This window comes from Leptopilina boulardi, unplaced genomic scaffold, assembly GCF_019393585.1.
Source record: "Leptopilina boulardi isolate dan_hultmark-lab unplaced genomic scaffold, ZJU_Lbou_2.1 LbouV2_223, whole genome shotgun sequence".
NCBI lineage: Eukaryota > Metazoa > Arthropoda > Insecta > Hymenoptera > Figitidae > Leptopilina > Leptopilina boulardi.
In genome coordinates, this window is record NW_026137778.1 from 290,911 (window position 1) to 314,411 (window position 23,501).

General features: G+C 32.5%; 1 protein-coding gene across 1 annotated transcript in view; it reads left to right on the plus strand.

The window, feature by feature from the left end:
• LOC127279812 (protein Wnt-10a) overlaps positions 1–21,258 on the plus strand; it is a 51,418-nt gene extending 30,160 nt beyond the window's left edge. The window contains exons 2-4 of the mRNA XM_051302404.1: positions 1,433–1,686; positions 17,518–17,801; positions 19,215–21,258. Of these exons, the coding sequence (XP_051158361.1) occupies positions 1,433–1,686; positions 17,518–17,801; positions 19,215–19,748 (1,072 nt within the window). The 3' untranslated portion in view covers positions 19,749–21,258. The remainder of the gene's footprint in view (positions 1–1,432; positions 1,687–17,517; positions 17,802–19,214) is intronic.
• The last annotated feature ends 2,243 nt before the right edge of the window (positions 21,259–23,501 follow it).

Sequence of the window (23,501 nt, forward strand, 5' to 3'; positions counted from 1 at the left end):
ATATTATTTTAATATTACAGTGTAATTTTACCTCAATATTACTTGTAATATTACCCCAATATTACTGGTAGTGATACCTCAATATTACTTGTAGTGTTACCTCAATATTATCTGTAATATTAAAATGCGGACATTTTAATATTACTGTATATATTACACCGTAATATTACAAATCTTTCATGTAATTTTACTGTGATATTAACGTAATATTACGTGCTCTTTGGGCAGATATCCTGAATTTTTCTCTTTCCTTTTTGCACAAGAGATTAAAAATTATTATTATTATAAACGATATCAGAAAGTAAAATTAAAAAAATGTTTTATATCCCTCTGGCGGTACTTGTCTAAAATTTTAAGATGTAGGATATTATGTTCGAAACAGTGCAAAAGTTTGGGATATTCTATTAAAATAATTTTTAAAAAATAGGTAATTCATTTGACATAAAACTCATTTGTCATAAAAATTGCTTCGTCTTTCCTTTTTCCACACACAGTAGCTTATACATGAGACTAGGATAGACAACGGTATCTATTCTTATGTTTTTTTGGTGGCTGAAATCAAAAAACACCATCAAAAACAAATTCTTTACCCCCTTAACCCCCTACAACCCCTGGGAGGGGGTTGGAATTTCATTTTTCACGAAAAGTCGAGTAGGGTGTCTAATCCTATGTTTTTTGAGTCGCTGAAACCAAAAAACATCACCAAAAATAAAGTTTTCTAGAAAGTTTATTTATTTATTATGTTTATTTTAGAATCTCTTTGGGTGTACTTCCGAAGGAGGGGTTCGTCCGATTTTCATAAAACTTGGTATACTAACGTATTTTGGTGCGCTGATTACGAAAATGATAGTGACAATTGGTGCAAATTTGATTATCATGGTAAAAATCATAAAAAACACCATAAAATCATCGTTTTTTGCGATTAACTCGTAAAAAACGCAAAATTTCGAAAAATGTTTTAAACAAAAGTTGTAGGTCTTAAAAAAACACACATTTTATCTCCTATAAATTTTTTTACCAAAAGTAATAATTTTTCGAGAAAAATCCAAAAAACCATGAAAACTAATACATAATATATACCAATCACAGTCATTGTATGTGATCCCCCCGCCAAACAAAGCGCACCAAAATACGTTAGTATACCAAGTTTTATGAAAATTGGAGGAACCCCTACTTCGGAATTATATCCACATATTCTTAAAACATTTGTAACAGTTCTATAACTGACCTGTAACAGTGTTTGCTGGGATGTTTATGCATGAGGGATAAAAAATTGATTTTAAGTCGTAAACAAGCTTCTTCAGATGCGGTCACGTATTGAATGTAGTTCCAAAGTGGTCGCTTTTCATGCGGACGTCCAAATAATGTTAAAATTTGTTGCTTAGAGTAATCAATTAATGGTAATTCTGACAAATTAATTTTTTTATTGTAGAGTGACATGCATCATAAGTAATTCTATGGATGAATGGATGAGTGGAAACTCTGTAGTATGTAATGGAATACCAGGTTTAACTAAGGAACAGCGAGAGCTATGTCATAAAAAGCCGGACGTAACAGGTGCTGCTGTTAAAGGTCTGCAGATGGCTATATCCGAATGCCAGCATCAGTTTATGTGGCACAGGTGGAATTGTTCCTCACTTACGCCTAGCAGCAGAACACAACAAAGTAGCGTTCTACTTCAACGAGGTAAGTCTTTTGTCTTCTATGAATAGAAAAAATCAAAATTTAAAAAATGAAGTTTGTAAAAGCCGCAACTCGGCGACATTTGATGGTAAATGCGACAGCAAGGTCAATTTCAAATAATGGCCTAGCAAAGTTACATTTATAGAAACTGGACACTCACCACGAAATTCAAAATTTTACTGGATTCACCTTATGGATCAACTTAGCGCGCGCTGTTTTAAAAATAAGTCGTTCCAAATATACGAGTGCGCCACTCGTGTGACAACGATTGATGTTTAATACGGGATTCCCCGTAGCAAGCTTATCTTATTGGTCAATTTTAAATATCAGTGCAATGCTCGCGCAAGTATCTACGGGTCGTATATTAAACTTGGAGCTGCGGGCAATAGATATCTTTCTCAATTAGTAGCTGAAGTTCCTAGTGCTCTCTACTCTCTAAATCTGAATTAGTAAAAATGTTTACTAATTTGAATTAGTGACTCACTTTTTGCTTAAGAATTAGTTAAATTTTACTAATTTTTAGTAACAGTTACTATTAATTAGTAAAATTTCACTAATTCAGAAGCAAAAAGTGAGTCACTAATTCAAATTAGTAAACATTTTTACTAATTCAGGGCCGGGATTCCGACAAGCAATACTGCTAAGTTAGCAAACTGCTAGTTGGCAATGTCAGTTATATTCACGCTGGAAAAAAATATTGCTACCGGGTGTTCAATAAAATTCTAATCATTTGACAGATTTAGGTTAACCTATGAATTATTTACAGAAAAATACACACTTAAAAACTATATTAATTGATAAGAATAGAAACATTTGATTTCATATTAATTCAAAAAAAAGACTTTAAACATTTCATTTCATAAATATTGTTAATATGATAGTATTAATATAATTGTTTTTATTTAATAAATAATCATAATATTTTCGAGAAACATTTCATTATGATTATTTATAATTTATTTTTTATTATGGTTTAATATATTTAATTGAATAATTATTTCATTTTGATTCTTTTACGTTTTCATTTAATTATTTATTATTTAATCCTCTATTTTATTGTACTTATAATAAATAATATCTTATAAATGATTAACATTTTCCTTGCTACCCTGTATATGATTAAGCAATTGAAATTGTTATGTTGCATGAAATCTTTCAATTGTTTTCATGCTCACTGCTATATCAATCCGAGCAATTTGACAAAACTTTGGTGTCAATTTGCTGGTTTTTTAGGTTAACTTGATTTTAATTTCTATTGTATAAGCTTGTACTTAATTTTTTTTTACCAAATAGCAATAAAATGTGATTGTGGGATAAATTTCCTACAAATGTCATGAAATTTTGTTAAGTTATATTTGCTAATTAGCAATAATTGCTAACTTAGCAGCATTGCTAGTCGTAATCTCGGTCCAGATTTAGAGAGTACTGCAAACTGTATATTGAGCAAACGCATTTTTTAAATATTTCGTTCACCCCAAGTCGAACGTACGTATAAATGAAAAATGTTTTGGAAGTTAACTAACTTTTATGAACAGTGCAGAATGTACGTATCTCGCATACTCCGGATCAAAACTACTTAAGTTTTCGGTTACTTTCAAAACTCACACGGAAAAACTTTGTGCAAGAATCATTCCTAAATTTGTTCAGGAACTGAGGATATGAGAATAATTTAAGAAATTTTATTTATATTTTCTTTGAAAAATTCTAAGCAGTATTTCTATAAGAATTGTAGAGAAATTCAAGACAACTTCCTAAACTTTAAATAATTAATAACATTTAAGGAAATGAAGATAAACCGTCAATTCTTTTTTTATTTGGAAGATCATCTAATTCTGTATTAAATAAAACCAGTGTAAATAACATTTTTAACAAATCTAAATTATTAACAGATGATTATTGAAAATTGAGGTTTCAGCACCCTACGACACAAGTTGGAGGGGGCTGCCTATTTACTCGGCATGGTATTTTTCAGTCTTTTTCTAAATAACATTTTATAATTAATTTTTGATTCTTGGTAATACTTAATATTCTTTTTTTGACACAGAATTAGATGGTCTTCCAAATAAAAAAAGAATTGCCAGTTTATCTTCATTTCCTTAAATGTTATTAATTATTTAAATAATTTTTATTATTTTTTATTAATTTAACACCCGTTTATTAGAAATAGTTCATATAGGGCTCGTTTGATACGGATTTTGATAAGCATTCTAATGGTGTTTCTAAAATTACTCTAATTTTATTTGTTCGTAAAATATTTCATTTTTTATTAACTTTTGTTAGTTAATTAATTAATATCTGGAAAACAAAAAATAATGCCATCTCAAAAATTTAACCATCAATTTATTATGACTTAAACAATATTGCGTAAAAAACATTTTTAACATTTTTCTCTATTTTTAGTAGGGAAAAAGTTATAAGTAAAGCAAAAAATTATTGCTCAAATTTGTTATTGTAAATATCTCGAAAAATATTAAAAATTTCAAATTCCAAATTTGTACACTTATTTAGCACCACTATCACTACAATTTACCGAATTTTGAGAAAAATCTGAGACATGACCCCGTATTCTCATATGAAATGCCTCATATATTAAATCAAGAAAATATTTTCTTGACTTGAGAAAACTTATGGAGTTCAACAAAAAAAATATTTTTCCAATACAAGTAAATATTTACTTGAATTACCCCCCCCCTCCTACACCCCTTCTTCATCCCACCATGTCTAATTCTTAAGTCAAACATTTTTATTTATTATTATTAACATTGATATTTTTTATTATTTATTTAAATAATGTTTATTTTACATACATATTTATATTTAATTAATACTTAACACAATTAAAATAAGTATACCTTCAATGAAAATTTTTCACGGTCCGAGAAACTGAACCCGGGTTGCGCGCACCAGAAGCTGTAAAGTAGTGAATATACACCGCAGTGAGAAGAGAAACATTGTCATGCGAAAAGTAAGAATCTTTTCTCATCGATGAGTGAGTGAAATCAAGGTTGCCAACCTAGAAGACGTGTTGGTAAGGTAGGTATTGAATAGTTTCTTATTGTTTCTTAAGAAAAAATTCAATACCTACCTTACCAACACGTCTTCTAGGTTGGCAATCTTGATTTCACTCACTCCTCGATGAGTAAAGTTTCTTACTTTCGCATGACAATGTTTCTCTTCTCACTGCGGTGTATATAGTCACTCGTAGACCACTATGCCATCCTGACTCAATTGACGATTTTCAAAAACTCCTATTATAGTTTTATATCCATTTGGAGAGAAATATTTTCTTGGATGAAGAATACGGGATTTGTATTCAATAAAAAATGAATTCAAAGAAAATGAATAAAACTATTTGATTCAAGAAATGAAAATTCTTCAGACAATATTTTATTATTTTGCTTAAGAACATAATATTCTTGATTGAATACTTTTTGGTATTTCGAAAAAATAAAATATTGGGTTGGTATAATAACATATTTACTTCTGCCAAATACTAAATTCTTAATTCAAGAACTATGTGTTAATCAAGTTAAGGGGAGGGACCTGTGAAATTTCAACCCCTTGAAGTTTACGTCGTTGAGAGGTCCCAATTTTTTTTCTGGCATAATTCAGGTTCTAAAATCAAGATATAGTGTCAAAATTAAAAAAAAAAAATTTTCCGCCATTTTCAAAATTCTATTTTTCACGAAAATTTAAATTTTCAAAAATCCATACGATTGATTGTAGGGAGTCGTGTCAAAAGCATGTAAAAAAATTTTTGTGAAAAAATATTAAAAATTGTAGAACTAGTTCCACTTTTTTGATAAAAATATGAGAAATATTACATAAAATACGTTATATTTTCAACTACTTTTTTATTTTTCATATAAATACACCCATACATACATGTACACATACATATATACATACATACACACATACATACATATATTCGTACATTCATTATTACATACATTCTCAATACACAGGTACACACATACATACATACATATATACGACATTCATACATACATACATTCTCAATACACAGGTACACACATACATTCTTGTACACATTCTAGAACATGCCCGCTGCGTAAGTTGTACCTTCATCTTCTATCAAAATTTTCTCTCTGTTGCTCTGTGCCAGAGCTATAATTCTTCGCGCATTTTTGAATTTTTCTGTCAATTTGTAAGTTTTTTGATTTTCAAATGCATTCAAGAATCTAAGTCAATTTTATATCTAAGGATTTTTCACTTCTTGAGACTATTTGAGATTACAAAAGAAATGAATAAATACATACCTGAATATCGCCCTTATTTGAATATATGGCTTTCTTATAATATTCAGCAAGCTTTTGTATGGTTGACTGCTTTAGTTGTTCATGTCCTCTTCCCCCAAGTGTGTTTTTTCGTGCTCTTTCCTCTACCACAGTATTTGTCAGTCCTGTATATAATTAGAATCGAACTCAGAAATAAATCATATGTTACTTACCTCTTTCCGACATGATTCACGCAATCTTCTTTGATTATTTCGAAATCGTCTCCATATATATTCAGACTAAGCAAGTGATTGAAAGTTTTAGCGTCCCCATCTGAAAGTATTGTTGTAAATCGGAAACCATACGACTCCGAACGTCTCCAAATACTTTCTGATATTTTTAGTTCCATGGAAGCTGAAGAGCCAGAGTGGTTGCATTGACAATCATTAGCATGTCCTTGTTGCCTCATATAAATTCAGGAGAAACTTCTACTAATTCGGCAGTTGCAATACTGCAAGCCTGACAAAATTTTGACATGACATCAAAGTCAACAATCAGTCCACTCTCCAAATCGATAACGCAACCAATTCCATGCTTAGATTTGAAGCCACGAGTATGCCAGGATCCATCATAACTAACGCCGATATTCAATATTTGTTCAGGATTTATTTCATTTGTCATTCCAACATCATTTCACAGTTCAACTTCAGAATTTGATGTGTGCATTCGAAAGTGATTATTATCAGGGCAAATTTCTTCCAATAAATCTTTGTTTTTAGCATATTCTTCTCTAATCAGAGATCTGCTTTTTTCCATAAATTCTTTTGTTACTTTATCAACGCATGTACTTGCCGTTGTAACATAGCTTTGAAAAGTAGATTTTGCAAAAGGTCGCATGTTTAGAGACATAGCAAACTGTTCAATTGCAGCGTAACCTTTTCCCATATACAAAAACGCAGTTGCTATACGTAGATTGATATCAAAAGGTGGTCTTATACTTTTTTCCGATGTTGTTCGTCTCGAAGTATAAACTTCCGATTGTAGAGAGTCAAGTCCGTTTCTTTCACACTCTTCACATTGCAAGCTGAGTTTGCATGCAAATCCATAACCTTTGCTATCTAAATTAAACTTCAATGCATTTCCATTACAGTCACTACATTTCACTTTCATTAGAAGAGGATTTAGCTGCGTGACATCAATAAAAGCGTATTGTAAATCAGTATCATTTTCACTTACTTCACCGGACAATATATCAATTTTGTTTTGAATTCTTTTATTTATCTCAGGCTGGTGATCCGTATGAATATCACTTGAATGATCGAAATTATCATTACTTGAAGAGTCAAAATTCAAGTATTCACAATCAATATCAATACTATTCACAATCAATTCCTGATCTAAATTTCAAATTTCAATAATCAATTTTTATGTCGAACCGGTGAAAATATATGTAATGTCATTTGTTTATTTTCAGTTCAATTCGTCATGACAACCGTAAACATGTTCTTTCAAGTAATTACATATATTTTTACCGGTTCGACATAAAAATTGCTTATTGAAGGTTGAAATTTAGATCAGGATTTGATTGTGAATAGTTATTTTAAAAGCAACTATTGCGAAACTCAGTTTTGACGAAATTTAAGTGTTTTGTAAGTAAAATGCCTGCCAATAAGAAGAAAAAGTATTTTCACGATTTAGTAAATGTTCGCTGGAAAAAGAATGACGCTTGTAATATAAACAGTGATTTTGACTCTTCAAGTAATGATAATTTCGATCATTCAAGTGATATTCAGACGGATCACCAGCCTGAGATAAATAAAAGAATTCAAAACAAAATTGATATATTGTCCGGTGAAGTAAGTGAAAATGATACTGATTTACAATACGCTTTTATTGATGTCACGCAGCTAAATCCTCTTCTAATGAAAGTGAAATGTAGTGACTGTAATGGAAATGCATTGAAGTTTAATTTAGATAGCAAAGGTTATGGATTTGCATGCAAACTCAGCTTGAAATGTGAAGAGTGTGAAAGAAACGGACTTGACTCTCTAAAATCGGAAGTTTATACTTCGAGACGAACAACATCGGAAAAAAGTATAAGACCACCTTTTGATATCAATCTACGTATAGCAACTGCGTTTTTGTATATAGGAAAAGGTTACGCTGCAATAGAACAGTTTGCTATGTTTCTAAACATGCGACCTTTTGCAAAATCTAATTTTCAAAGCTATGTTACAACGGCAAGTACATGCGTTGATAAAGTAACAAAAGAATTTATGGAAGAAAGCAGATCTCTGATTAGAGAAGAATATGCTAAAAACAAAGATTTATTGGAAGATATTTGCCCTGATAATAATCACTTTCGAATGCAGACATCAAATTCTGAAGTTGAACTGTCAAATGATGTTGGAATGACAAATGAAATAAATCCCGAACAAATATTGAATATTGGCGTTAGTTATGATGGATCCTGGCATACTCGTGGCTTCAAATCTAAGCATGGAATTGGTTGCGTTATCGATTTGGAGAGTGGACTGATTGTTGACTTTGATGTCATGTCAAAATTTTGTCAGGCTTGCAGTATTGCAGCTGCCGAATTAGGAGAAGTTTCTCCTGAATATTATATGTGGCAACAAGGACATGCGAATGATTGTCAATGCAACCACTCTGGCTCTTCAGGTTCCATGGAACTAAAAATAGCAGAAAGTATTTGGAGACGTTCGGAGTCATATGGTTTCCGATTTACAACAATACTTTCAGATGGGGACGCTAAAACTTTCAATCACTTGCTTAGTCTGAATATATATGGAGACGATTTCGAAATAATCAAAGAAGATTGCGTGAATCATGTCGGAAAAAGGTAAGTAACATATGAATTATTTCTGAGTTCGATTCTAAATTACAATATTCAACAGGTTATATACAGGACTGACAAATACTGTGGTAGAGGAAAGAGCACGAAAAAACACACTTGGGGGAAGAGGACATGGACAACTAAAGCAGTCAACCATACAAAAGCTTGCTGAATATTATAAGAAAGCCATATATTCAAATAAGGGCGATATTCCGGTATGTATTTATTCATTACTTTTGTAATCTCAAATAGTCTCAAGAAGTGAATAATCCTTAGATATAAAATTGTCTCAGATTCTTGAATGCATTTGAACTCCCGGCGATCAAAATGGCTTACGCGTGACTTTCATTGGCCCCGCGTTCAGCGAGTTTCCAGCTATTCCAGGGGTCAAAGAAAACCTCGCGTAAGCTCTTTTGGTTGCCGGCGGTTCATTTGAAAATCAAAAAACTTCCTACTCTGTATTTGAATATAATGTAAAATTTTTTATAGAAAATGAAAGACGCAATACTAGCGACCATTTATCATGCCGTTTCTACCGACGAAGATCCATTACATACAAAGTGCCCTGATGGTGAATCTTCCTGGTGCTTTTACAACGCAGCACTAGCAAAAAACAAAAATCCTGGAGACCACAAGAAAAACGTACATACACCGCTAAATAAAAAATGTTTTGAAAAGGCACTTCCTGTTTACAAGAGATTGACAGAAGAGTCATTATTGATTCGGTGTTCAAGATGCTTGACTCAAAATGCCAATGAGAGTTTGCATAGCGTTATATGGAATAAATGTCCAAAAGAGGTATTTGTTTGCAAACAAAGGGTACAAATTGCCACGTCTCTAGCGATTTGTGAGTACAATTTCGGTAGTACAAAAACTGTCAAAGCGTTACTTAAAAAAATGATGCTACCAGTAGGGAATAACACGCTCTCAATCGCTGAATCACGGGATATAAAGCGAATAGAATCAGGTATAAACAAATCAACAGAAAAATTCAAAAATGCGCGAAGAATTATAGCTCTGGCACAGAGCAACAGAGAGAAAATTTTGATAGAAGATGAAGGTACAACTTACGCAGCGGGCATGTTCTAGAATGTGTACAAGAATGTATGTGTGTACCTGTGTATTGAGAATGTATGTATGTATGAATGTCGTATATATGTATGTATGTATGTGTGTACCTGTGTATTGAGAATGTATGTAATAATGAATGTACGAATATATGTATGTATGTGTGTATGTATGTATATATGTATGTGTACATGTATGTATGGGTGTATTTATATGAAAAATAAAAAAGTAGTTGAAAATATAACGTATTTTATGTAATATTTCTCATATTTTTATCAAAAAAGTGGAACTAGTTCTACAATTTTTAATATTTTTTCACAAAAATTTTTTTACATGCTTTTGACACGACTCCCTACAATCAATCGTATGGATTTTTGAAAATTTAAATTTTCGTGAAAAATAGAATTTTGAAAATGGCGGAAAATTTTTTTTTTTTAATTTTGACACTATATCTTGATTTTAGAACCTGAATTATGCCAGAAAAAAAATTGGGACCTCTCAACGACGTAAACTTCAAGGGGTTGAAATTTCACAGGTCCCTCCCCTTAAAACAAGTATTTACTTAAATATTAACATTCGCATTTTCTTGACTCAAGACTATATTAGCGTTGAATTAAATAGAAAATATTTTCACGAAAATTCAGGCGATATCATAATGTCCGCTTCATGGGGACATTCTACGGTGATATTCTTGTGACATTCGCGTGATATTCGTATGATACCGAGGGAATATTCCCGTGAAATTCATGTAATATTGAGGGGATATCCCTGTGATATTGTGCGGAATATTCGTGTGATATTGAGGGAATATCCCTGTGATATTAAGAGAATATTCCTGTTATTTATAAAATTCTAAAATGTTGTTTGTTTTGATTGTTTTGATTGTTTTAATAAAAAAATAAGTAAATGGAAAAATAATAGAAAAAATTTTTTTTTAGAATTTTTTAAATTATCTCATCAATATCACAGGAATATTCCGCTCAATATCAGAAGAATATTCCCTCAATATCACAGGAATATTCCGCTCAATATCACAGGGATATCCCCTCAATATTACATGAATTTCACGGGAATATTCCCTCGGTATCATACGAATATCATGGGAATGTCACAGGAATATCACCGTGGAATGTCCCCATGAAGCGGACATTTTGATATCCGCTGAATGTCACAGGAATATTCCCACTTGATATCACGGTGACATTCAATCAATATTCCGTGCTACTTGGGTATGAGTGTTAGATTAAGTAAAAAGTTGTTTTGAAGGAAACAACAAAACGATTTGACCGAAGAAATATGAAATAAAACCAATAAAAAACTTACTGATTTCAGAATTTCAATCAAAACATAGTTTTTTTAAATTGGTCCATTATTGAAATTATATTTTTTTAATATTTATTATATGTATATATGTTAAATAAAAATATTTTCTTATCAAAATGTAGGGGAGACCGAGGAGGAAAGTAACAAAAATCAGTTTTTTTATGCTAGCATTAAAAATATTTGTCGGATAAATTTGTCCAATATATTAAATGAAAGCTTGGTCATTCACCTTTTAAATAAAATTTGAATTAAACATTTATAATAAATTGACAGTTCACAGTATAACTTTTACGCAAGCTCTTCATCTGTAACTTTCCTCCTCACCCCCGAGGAGGAAAGTAACAAGCTCCTAGGAGGAAAGTAACAGTATAAAATTATGTAAAATTCTTTAGACTAATGACTATTATTAATTAGAAATATTTTTATTAGGAACACATAAAAGTTTAAGTACACTTTATACTTATTTGGCACATATTTGGGACATATTTAGGACATATTTCGAACATTTTATGAATTTAGCTCATTTTTTTTCTTAAAGATATTTTATGCTTACCTAGATCACAGGTTTTTCTTAAATAAATCTCTGTTATTCGTAAAATTAAATACGATTTGCTTCAATCATTAGTTAAAACATGGACAATATCGACAACAGGAGAAAAGTAGCGTGTTACTTTCCTCCTCGGTCGCTTTTTTCTTGTATGTCAACAAAAAAGTTAAAACTACACAAATGTTAAATTGTTTGTTTAAGCACAACTTAAAGACAGATAATAAGGCTACAAAATAACGAAAGGCACATTTTGAAAAACAATAAAATTAAAGAAATACGAGACTTTGAAAATTTGAACGAAAACTTACTTTTGACGTTTTTTCTGCACGTCACACCGGAATCAGACCTAACCTTTCCTGTCAGGCTCGGACACACTATGGAGGAGGAAGGGGGAACAGTGCCGAATAAAAATATGTTTGAACCATGTCTATCCGATAATTTGTTTAAAAGTTATAAGCTTTGTTACTTTCCTCCTCGGTCTCCCCTATTCAAAAATATTTTAGAGGAAATTTCTTGTTTTACAAATTTTTGAATAAAATTATTTATAAAAATTAGTATTTTTTCATAATTAACGCTTTAAATAAATAATTATAGATTCAAAGAAAGAATCCTGAAAAAATCTGTAATTATTTTGTGAAATACTTATTATTAAAATTAAAAACAATTAGATTGAATAAAATAATTTTTATTTTTATAATAAATATTTTTTTAAAATAAAAATTTTTTTTTAAATATTATTTCATTTTTTTAATTATATTAATTTTTTTAAAATGTAGTGTAATAAAAAATTATTAAATCTTTCACACAATGTTTGAAATCACATTTGAAGATTCCCGCGCTGGGTCGAAAGATGCGCGCATGACAATAATTCAGACAAGTGGCGTAAAGGATGTGTGATAGTCGTTTCCACTCGCAATCAAGGTGTTACCCTCACACTATAAGAACAGACTTCTTTGTCGTTGAAATCAGAATTCAATTTTTTTCACACTTTGCCGTTTTGATGGCCGCAGATATTTTAATTTTTTTTTTTTCTTCTTAAATGACTTCAGGCACAGCCAACTGTCAGAACAACAAACATGAAGGAAAAGAACAGAATAGAGTGGAATGTCTCCGAGATCCTAGCGAGGCATTATGGTCTATATCGGTTGAACATTAGGTGAGTTCACATTGGTCAGAGTTGTCGGATCAGTGTCACCCCTCATTAGTAATATCGTAAAAGTGCAGGGAAGGAAAGATGAGCAGTTCAGTAAGTTCAGTCCCCGTAGATGTCAGAAATGTGTCCGAGTTCAAAATTATATTGTCATCTAGGTGTATAATTTCATTGAGACTTTAATAAGTAGAGTTTCACTGCCCAAAGATTAGGTAGAGTAGATTGTCAAAGAGCATAGCCAGCAACCGTCACCTCATCTTACTTGGGACCTGCCGTTTGGTTGATTCATAGCAAGTGATCTTGTGGATTTTGCATGAACGGTCCGAAGAAGAGGAGGATGCGGGAGACCCCGGCATTAACTCCTATTAAATATTAACTCCACCAAGGACCATAAAGCCTCCCAACTCCCTGACTAGCTCCTCATCAGGACAGTATAGAAGAACCTCCAAAGAGATCTCTCTCGGTTCAACTCCGGGAAATTTTTTCTTCAGATACCTTATTAGGTCCGGTCTTGCTTGCTCAAGTAAGGGGCAGTCGAAAAGTATGTGATCCAAGCTCCTCCAGGCTGACCCACACCCACAATCCAGTGCCACATCATAATAAAATCTACTGAGGTGGTCTGCTGTCGCTATGTGAGTTGATCTAAGTCTGTGGATGATTACAATTTCCCGTCTGGGTCGCGAAATATTCTTGAACCAGGGTCTGATGGTTTCATAGCTTACGTTGCGGAAATAGGGATTGTCACTAACTTGTGTGGAGTAGGGCCAAAGTCTTGATAACCAGACTTTCATGTCAGGTATCAAGATCTCATTTTTAAAATCAGAGATAGGTGGGTGAATGGTGATGCGATTAGAGTAAGTATTGGCTAATTTCGCCGTGGCGTCCACCTTCTCATTGCCCACGAGTCCAGAGTGACCAGGGACCCAGAGAAAGTAGACTGAGCGTTGATAGGATAAGTTGTCGTCTCTATTGATGTGTATAATTGTATGTAGCAGGGAACTAATTTCATATATAATTTCGGGATTGTCTTTGTGTTTTAAGCAATTTGATATCCTGTTTTAGGCAGATAGAGAGTCTGAAATAATTAGTATTTTTTTAATGGTGTTCTTTTCAGCATATTTAAGGGCGTTATAGATGGCTAACAGTTCGGCTGTGAGGATCGAAGTGCCACATTGGCGAGGAGTCCCCACACGGAAAAAATTTTGGTGTATTAGATGCGCAATCTACGGTAGAACTGTTGTACTATGGGTTGCGGGCAACTGTTATCCTGATTTGGCGCGTCGGAAGCGCTTTAAGGGCCATCAGATGCACTGTACAGGACATAGGTTGCAGCAAACCGGGATAACTGATGTCCTTTTTTAAAGTATAACAATTTTTTAACTAACCAGTACAACCGGTGCACCAAAATTTTTTCCGTGCATTATATAACCCCGATCCTCAACATAGATTGATGCAGAGGATACAAAACTTTTCTTATTGTAAGAGGCATCTGTGTATATTAAAGTATGATTTGTGTAATTTTTTTAATGTATTCTCTAAAAGCCTTCTCAGAGTGAGGGTGGTTTTTAAATTCATAACCTGAGACTAGGTCACAATTCACAGTGGACGAGATGGATGTCTAGTCCCAGTCAAAATGCGAAGTTCTATTTGTTCTATAGAATATTTGAGATGGTGGTTGAATTCTGTTAAAAGAGTTGAGTAGGGCATATTTTGTTACGTACTCCTTAAGAGTGCGACCAGAGAGTTTACCTCTCAACAATAATAGTTTTGGAATGAGAGGATTGTCTTTCCATTTAAGATTACGTATTATGAAGGAGTTTGATAAATTGATTCTGCGCATTGCTAGGGGAATTTCCCCAGCTTCCACAAGTAAGATATTCGTAGGGGTGGTTTTTATAAGCCCTAACGTGATTCTAAGGGAGGCGAACTGTACTCTGTCTAAGATTTTTAAATTGGTTATGGAAGAATCTGCAAAAAGAGGAGAACCCCACTCCAAGATGGAACGGATAAGTCCTTTATGTAGGGTAACTGTAAGTATTCCTGCGGGTGTACCAATTGCTGCAGTTTTTATAAAGTTATTATTATTTATCATTTATGAATATATGATTTGTTCAAAATGACAGCAAAAATTATTCTACATCTTACTTGATGAAATAGCCAAGAAAAATGTGCATTTCGTTAATTATTAATGTAATTATTTAAATTTAAAGTAGACTATAACTAAATTCAATGAAATTATGGAATATGGCAGCCATGAACACCTATCAGAAAACGTTTATATTTTCAACATTTTCAATAATATACACAATTTATTGTTATTTTATATATTTAATATTATATATATATATATATATATATATATATATATATATATATATAGATATTTAATAAAGTAGGCTTTATTGTTTTAAATAAATATTTAGTTACCCATTTATTATTTGTTTATAATTAATATTCCTTAAAACTGTATTACCAGCAATACTTTCATTGCTTGTGGGTATTTCTGCCATTTTTAAATACGTTCACTGCGCAACTCTTCGCAAAGACATAACCTAACTTCTTTGTTGACGTTATACCGGTCACTCAGATCATTGTTTCATGCGCAGCCTGATTTTCTGCAGTTATACCCGCACAGGAATTAGTGTTTCGTTAGTAATTGACACACAGGAATACCGACATCTCAACAGCAATACCTTCATTTACAATTATTTTTTAATTGATATTTTTAAATGCGGGGAGTGTCCAATAAACCTAACTTTAATTTATTAGCAAAATTTAATAATAAAACTTTCATTTGTAATTGAAATAACGACATTTGGTTTAAATATCAGCTCAGACAAGCTTTGCAAAGTTCACCCACACTAAAAATCAGCAGAATTACCCACAGTTACCCTACCATGAGTGTGAGTAGAGGGGAAGTTCCCCAGGTGACCTTTGCTATAATTTTCACTATACTCAGAGCTCTAATTGCCTTGTCAGCAATATATCTTATGTGAGGCAGCCAAGTAAGTTTCCTGTCTATTATAATGCCGAGCAGTTTTAGGGTCTTTTCGCATTTAATCGAGGTGTCCCCCAAGTGGATTTCCAGATCGTCGAAGTTAATTCTGGATCTGGAAAAAACACAACATTTGGTCTTATGTGGGGCAACGTCGAGCTCCAATTCTGCAAGCCAAGTTCTGAGAATGCGCAGAACTGCTGAGACCTCCTCAGAGATTGAATCAAGGTCCGAAAACCTGACATATAAGAGGAGGTTGTCGGCATACATAACATATTTAAAATTAACAGGTAGGATTTTTCCTATATTTCTTAAGTAGATATTAAAAAGAAGTGGGGAGAGGACTCCTCCTTGTGGCACACCAACTCCACAGAGTTTCCTGTCAGGACCATTGGAAAAGGAGATCCACCTTTTAGAGGTTAAAAAAGTAATAAAATTAACTATATTTGGATGAATATTTAAGTTGATCAGGTGTCTATTCAATATCGCTGGTCTCATATTGTTGAAAGTACCTTTTATATCAATAGATATAGCCAGTGTGTGAGCAGATTCGGCAAAGCCGCTCATTATGTCAGCCACCAGAGTGGAAACGCAATCCATTGAGGATCTTTCTCTCCTGAAACCAAATTGATATTTGGGGATGGAGCGAAAGCTCTCGAGTCGATGCTCCAGTCTCTGGTGAATCATCCGTTCGAATAGCTTGCAGAACACAGAGGTAAGAGCTATAGGTCGAAGACCTTTGCCTCCAGGTTCAGGTATGGGAATGACCATTGTCTCCTGCCAGTCGCTCGGGAAGGATGATCTTAAAAACATTCTGTTAAACAGTATCAATAAAAATTCCAGGGAGGTAGGACCTAATCCTTTAATTACCTCTCCAGTTGTTCTGTCAATTCCAGGGGCGGAGTTTCTTTTACAGGAGGATAGGGCTGCCTCGAATTCATTTCTTGAGAAGGGATATTTTAATTATCTCCATATGTGAAATGAAATTTTTGTATTATTTTCTTGTCGGACTATTGGCTGCCAATAGTGGACCCCGTTTTATTAAATTTTGGGATGATATTGCCATTATTAGGTCTCCAATATTGTTTTTTCATTGGCTGACAAGACATATAACGAATATTCAAATGCTTGGTTAATAATTGGTTACTAAGATTGGACCGTTGTTGATGACCAATGATTAGCTTCCAATACTGGCCCAATCTTTGTAGCCAATTAATAACCAAGCTTTTGAGAATCCGTGTTTTGCCTTGGTTGACAATGATGGAACTATATTGGCTACCAATGATTGGCAACGGCGTGATCATAGAAAGATTTTACCATTCGCGGTCCAATATTGGGTTCCAATAGTTTTACCAAGAAAAAAAGATTGGCTGCCAACCGTGGACCAATATTGAACAAATCGTAAGCATTGGCAAATTTCCCATAGGGTTATTATGGCAGTATCTTGTCATTCTAAGATTTCCACAAGCTTGGGTCATTATTGAAACCATTTGCTACCAATATTGGCCCATTAATAAACCAATCGTTTATTTCCAATTGGGAACTTGTTCGATCGCATATTATTATCAACAAATTTTAAATACCTAAAATTAGTCTAACTTTCTAAAATTATTTCATATGACAGATTTTTATTTAAGTAAAATTTGTTTGTTTCAGGATACAAGGAAACTGCTTTTGCTTATGCTATTTCAGCAGCCGGAATAGCCCACAGTGTAGCTCGTGCTTGTAGTATGGGGCGCTTATTATCCTGTGGTTGCGATCCATCAAGTTACAAAGGAAAACCAATTACCAAAGATAGAAATATTCAGTGGAAATGGGGTGGTTGTTCTCACAATGTTGAATATGGAATGGACTATTCAAAACAATTCCTAGATTCAATAGAAAAAGCTGGAGATATTCAATCTACTGTTAATTTACATAATAATCGAGCTGGCAGATTAGTACGCAAAATTTATATTTTACTTATTGTTTTAAATTAATATGCATGGAAATATTGTTTTATTAATTATCTCCCATATTAAATGCCAAACGTAGTAAAAAAATAAAAGTATTAGTGCAATTCAACAAGAAATAACACCTACGAAATACAATTAGGCGTAAAAGCGTCGCCCAGTAAAAAATAAAAGATACAAGAAAAGTGGATTCCGGTTACAAGCTCAATAGCTGGTAAACGAATCCGTGAGAATCTCGGATACAAGCACTTTTCCGTATCCGAAATGCTCATAAGTTTGTAAACGCACTGAAACGAACGACTTTTGTAGGGCTTTTAATCAAGAAAAACAAGTAAATGATTGCAGAAACGTTGGGAAATTAAATTAGAAGCAAAAATAAATAATTATTTATTAAAGAAACGTACACTTAAACAAAAAACAATTATTCTTACTAATTCTAACTTCTGCATTAAAAACATTGTGAAAGCAGTGTTTTGTTGGTGATTTTACCTTGTTATTCGGAAAATATGGTTTTCTATCTTACCGACATTGGATATTAATTTAACGCGGTTTTTTTGATTTTCTAATTTCAAAAGCAATTCAAAATAATCAAAATGTTATTAAACATAATTAAGTGCTTATTTTTAATTTCCTTTACCACTTTTTATTAAATAATTTTGGATTTCTATTGAAATTGAAAATTCGACAAAACCTGCGTTAAATTAATATCCAATGTCGGTAAGGTAGAAAACCATATTTTCCCAATAACAAGGTAAAATTACCAAGAAAACACTGTTTTCCCAATGTTTTTAACGCAGGGGTTAGAAATAGTAAGAATAATTGTTTTATGTTTAAATGTATGTTTCTTTAATAAAGAATCATTTATTTTTGCTACTAATTTCATTTCCCATCGTTTCTGAATCCATTTAATTGCTTTTTCTTGATTAAAAGCTTTACAAAAGTCGTCCGTTTCAGTGCGTTTACAAGCTTTACATCATTTCGGATACCGAAAACTGCTCGTATCCGAGATTCTCACGGATTCGTTTACCAGCTATTGATCTTGTAACCGGAATCCGCTGTTCTTGCATCTTTTATTTTTTACTGGGCGGCGAAAAACGTAAGCCATGTGTGGGAAAGAGAGAGTGATATTTGTTTATCTCTTTTATCACGTGGTTTTCACTTTCTACTGACGCTTTCACGCCAACATGATACCTTTAGTCTAAATTGGCTGCACAGAAGTAGACGTTCACGTTTTTGTAGCCGCAATGTAGACTAAGCTTGAAGTCTTAATAGACTCCTGCATCAAATTATTTATATTATTCCCTCTATAATAAAGTGTTGTTAGCCTATTGACCGATATTAATAATGTAAATTAAGTTAAATTTCAATTTATATTGATAATAACAATAACATTATTTTCAGGCCGTTGCAAATACAATGCAGGTTCGATGCAAGTGCCACGGTATGTCGGGTTCTTGTGAATTAAAAACCTGTTGGAAGGTAGCATCAGAATTTCGAGTTGTAGGCAAAACTCTAAAGGATCGTTTTAGAAAAGCTATACTTGTTTCGCAAAGTAATTTGGGTAGTATAACTCCCTTAACGAAAACTAGAGGCTCTCGACGTAGAAGACCAATACGCCAAAAACATCGAAAGCGACCAAATAAAATAGGAGAGCGAAAAATAAAAGTTCGCGATTTATCTAAGCAATTGTTCTACTATCAAAGATCTCCAAATTTTTGTGAAAAGGATCAAACTGCTGATATTGCTGGTACAACAGGGCGTAGATGTAATAGGACAAGCTCAGCTGGGGACGGATGTGCTTCTTTGTGTTGTGGTAGAGGTTACAATGTTGTGCGACAGCGCAGAATTGAAAAGTGTCGCTGCAAATTCTATTGGTGTTGTTTCGTTCAATGTCAAAATTGTACAATTGAAGAGTGGATTACAGTTTGTAAGTGAATTTCTGTCACATAGATGAACATTTAAGCAGATAAATTGTGCGTTTGTAATCGAATTATATAAATCTCATTTTTAATGTTATATTCTTTAAATCAAAAAAAAAGAAATTTCAATTACACACAGAGAAATCTTTTATTTGCGTTTATCTGAGATAAATAAAATTTATTTGAATTAAATAAAAATATACTTGACCTTGAGACAAATATACATATTTCTCTGGGTGTATACGTGAAAATTTAAAATAGTATAAATACATTTTCTTATATGTATATTACATTTGACATAATTTTTTAATTCAATTTTTGTTTTCAAGGACCTTAATTAGTGATCTAAACAAATTCTCACAATATTCATGAAAATATTACATGGGAAATTTGATTCATAAATATTCAGAAACTTTAAATCTTAGTCCGGGATACGAAAGAAATTCGATGACACATTTAAACGTAAATAAATAAAAAGCTATTACCATCTTAGGAATTTAGAAACATAGCTCCTGAAAAATAAGAACCATTTTTTTTGTAAAAATAGAAATTAAAGAATTAATTTTTGTTGCAATCGAATCATTGAAAATGTTTTAACTCTGTAACACATTCATCATTTTTATCTTCCCTATTCCACGTTTTTCACACAAACCATCGCACTTTTCATTCGTATAATAAAGATTGTACACACAATTTTGTGTTAGAGTCCCGTAACTTATGAGGAAGAGTTGCGTATGGAAATTATAAGAAATAATGCCAAAATAGCTTCCTTAGATTGTAGTAGAGAGAAATATAGTTCTAATCAGCGTTCACATTTTATTTGTTTAAAACGAATGCCCACATAACACGATCTTTTCAGGAAGGTTGCCGTAAATTTACTGGAGACTTGCTAAACATATTAAAATGTCCCCATCAGTGCAGCAATTTTTATAATAATATTTTTTGAAAAATGTGCTGTTATGTGGGCGAATACCATGAAAGAGATTATGAGTATAGCAATGCTGCTAAGATAAAGCATGTTTTGCTGTTTAGCAAATACAAATTGAAAAAATTTCAATGAAAGTAATCTCAATATATTGACTATTATATTTTTTTATTAAAAGTTTTATAAATTTTTCTTTATGTTTATCCTTGTAGGATTTTTACATTTTTTTAACCCTCTCTTTTTCTTCCTTTGACCTTAACCATATATAATCCCTTTGGAACCTACAAATCTCGACTGCACGCCGACTTTAGTTAGAAGTACCAACCGTAATGGAGACCAGGAACAGTCGATACAATTTTGAGAAAATCTCCTGCAGTGATTAGAGTTTAACTCTTATTTGATTGGCAAAGTGATTAAATTATATTTGTATTATCTAGTTTTGAAAGGACATAATTCTTTTAGCTCTACATATATTATTTAAATAACTAGAAGCATTTAAGTGATCCCTTGTAAATTGTTTCAACTGCCTCTATGCCAGGGTCAGTTGAAGCAGTGACGGGAATCCTCTAAATAGATGTAAAATAATTTTTTTTAAATCACACAGCCACACAAAAAAAATGACCGGGTTGGGAGATCAAATTACCCTACCCCCATGTATTTTTGGCCGCTGAACACGAATCTGAAGTCCGTTTTGCTCCTGCACGTGTACGTTTCTTCACAACCTCAAAAAACATTTCACATTTTTGGTGGCATACGATTTTTTTAAATTGATGGATTTATATGAAACTGGGTATTTAGGGGTTTTTGAGGTCGCTGATTACGAATCTGATGTCAGATTTTGAAAATTCAAATAGGCGGATCCAATATAGCGGACAATTTCTTTGAAAATTAATGCTTAAGTAGAACGGAATATTAGTTGAATACGTTGATATCAAGTGGGATATTACATTAATTTCACGGGAATATTCCCTCAGTATCATACAAATGTCACGCGAACATCACAGTGGAATGTCCCTATGAAGCGGACATTATGATATCGCCTAAATGTCACAAGAATATTCCCGCTTGATATCACTTTGACATTTAAGCAATATTTCGTGCTACTTAGGTGATTTTTTTTTAAATTGTTGGATTTTTATGGAATTTATTACTTGGAGGTTTTAGGGGCCGCTCATTGCGAATCTGAAGTCAGTTTTTCAAAATTCAAAATGGCGGATCCATTATGGAGGACGAATTTTTAAAGAATTGTTAGATTTTTATGTAACTTGATACCGAGGGTTTTTTGTGGTCGCTGATTGAGAATTTGAAGTCAGATTTTATAATTCAACACGACGGTCCCGTATTCTTATACTTCTTATACGTTTATTTCAAGTTTCATAAAAATCCAACAATTTTTTAAAAATTCGTCCTCCATATTGGATAAGCCATTTTGAATTTTAAAAAACTGACTTCAGGTTCTTAATCAGCGACCCCAAAAACCCCCGAGTAACAATTTTTAAACCGATCCGAATAATTTTAATTTTTTCGTCCGCTATATTGGATCCGCCTATTTGAATTTTCAAAATCTGACATCAGATTCGTAATCAGCGACCTCAAAAACCCCTAAATACCCAGTTTCATATAAATCCATCAATTTAAAAAAATCGTATGCCACCAAAAATGTGAAATGTTTTTTGAGGTTGTGAAGAAACGTACACGTGCAGGAGCAAAACGGACTTCAGATTCGTGTTCAGCGGCCAAAAATACATGGGGGTAGGGTACTTTGATCTCCCAACCCGGTCATTTTTTTTGTGTGGCTATGTCATTTTTAGTAACTTTTTATCATTTTCAGTACAAAAGAATGTTAGAACAATAAAAAAAACTTGAATTGTATTTCAATTTGAATAAATAAAAAATATATGAATAAAAACTTTCATTTTCAATACATAATTATCAATAAAAGGCCTCAAAAGCTCCCTAGAACTATGTTTTGTTTGATTTATAAAAAGTTGTGACAATCCTCACGAAATTCCATAAGTTAAAGCATGAATTAATTGTCCCTCAGAAAATTGAATCAACCGTCCCTTAGGTAAATTTTAATACACTTTATCACTTCATTAAAAAATTTACACATTATGTAAATAACTAAAGCATTTTTATAAATCCTCATGGAATTAATATCCTAAACAACAATTAAAAAAAGTATTTTAATAATTATTTACAAAAGATTAAGTGGAAAAATTCATACTTTTGAGTCTAAAAAATTAATGTGTCCATTTTTTACGTGTAATCTCGTAGGGATTCTAACGATATCTCAACTGGTTCGCATATGGAAACTGATCACTTTTTCCTTGAACTCCATTTCTATAACCGACCGTATCGGAAATATTCCTCTTGTATCAAGTGTCTCTGGTCTCCCCTACTCAATGATGATTAACCCCAACGACGGCAAGTCAAAGCGATACATAAGAGGCAAAATTTCTAAAGTGTACCAATTCAAAAAAAAAATTCTCAGATCAGGCTGCAATTTGCATAACATTTAGTGCTATGAGTGAGTACTTGACCCATAAATTATTAATTTTTATCAAAAACTGAAAAGGAGAAGAGAATTAAAATTTTTGTCAAATATGAAAAGTGGATTTTTTGAAAAATCATAACTATTGTATAAAAGAGTGAACAAAATTTTGACCTATATGTTTTCGAAAGGTTTTTTCTTTCTTTTTCGAATGGTGCAAACATTTTTTTAAAAAATTTAAAACTTATACCTTAACGACATTTTTTTTATACAAATTGTTACAAATAGCTGATCCCCCTCCTAAAAAGTTGAAGCTTTTTAGGGTTTCGTACTTGGTTCGGAACCCTATT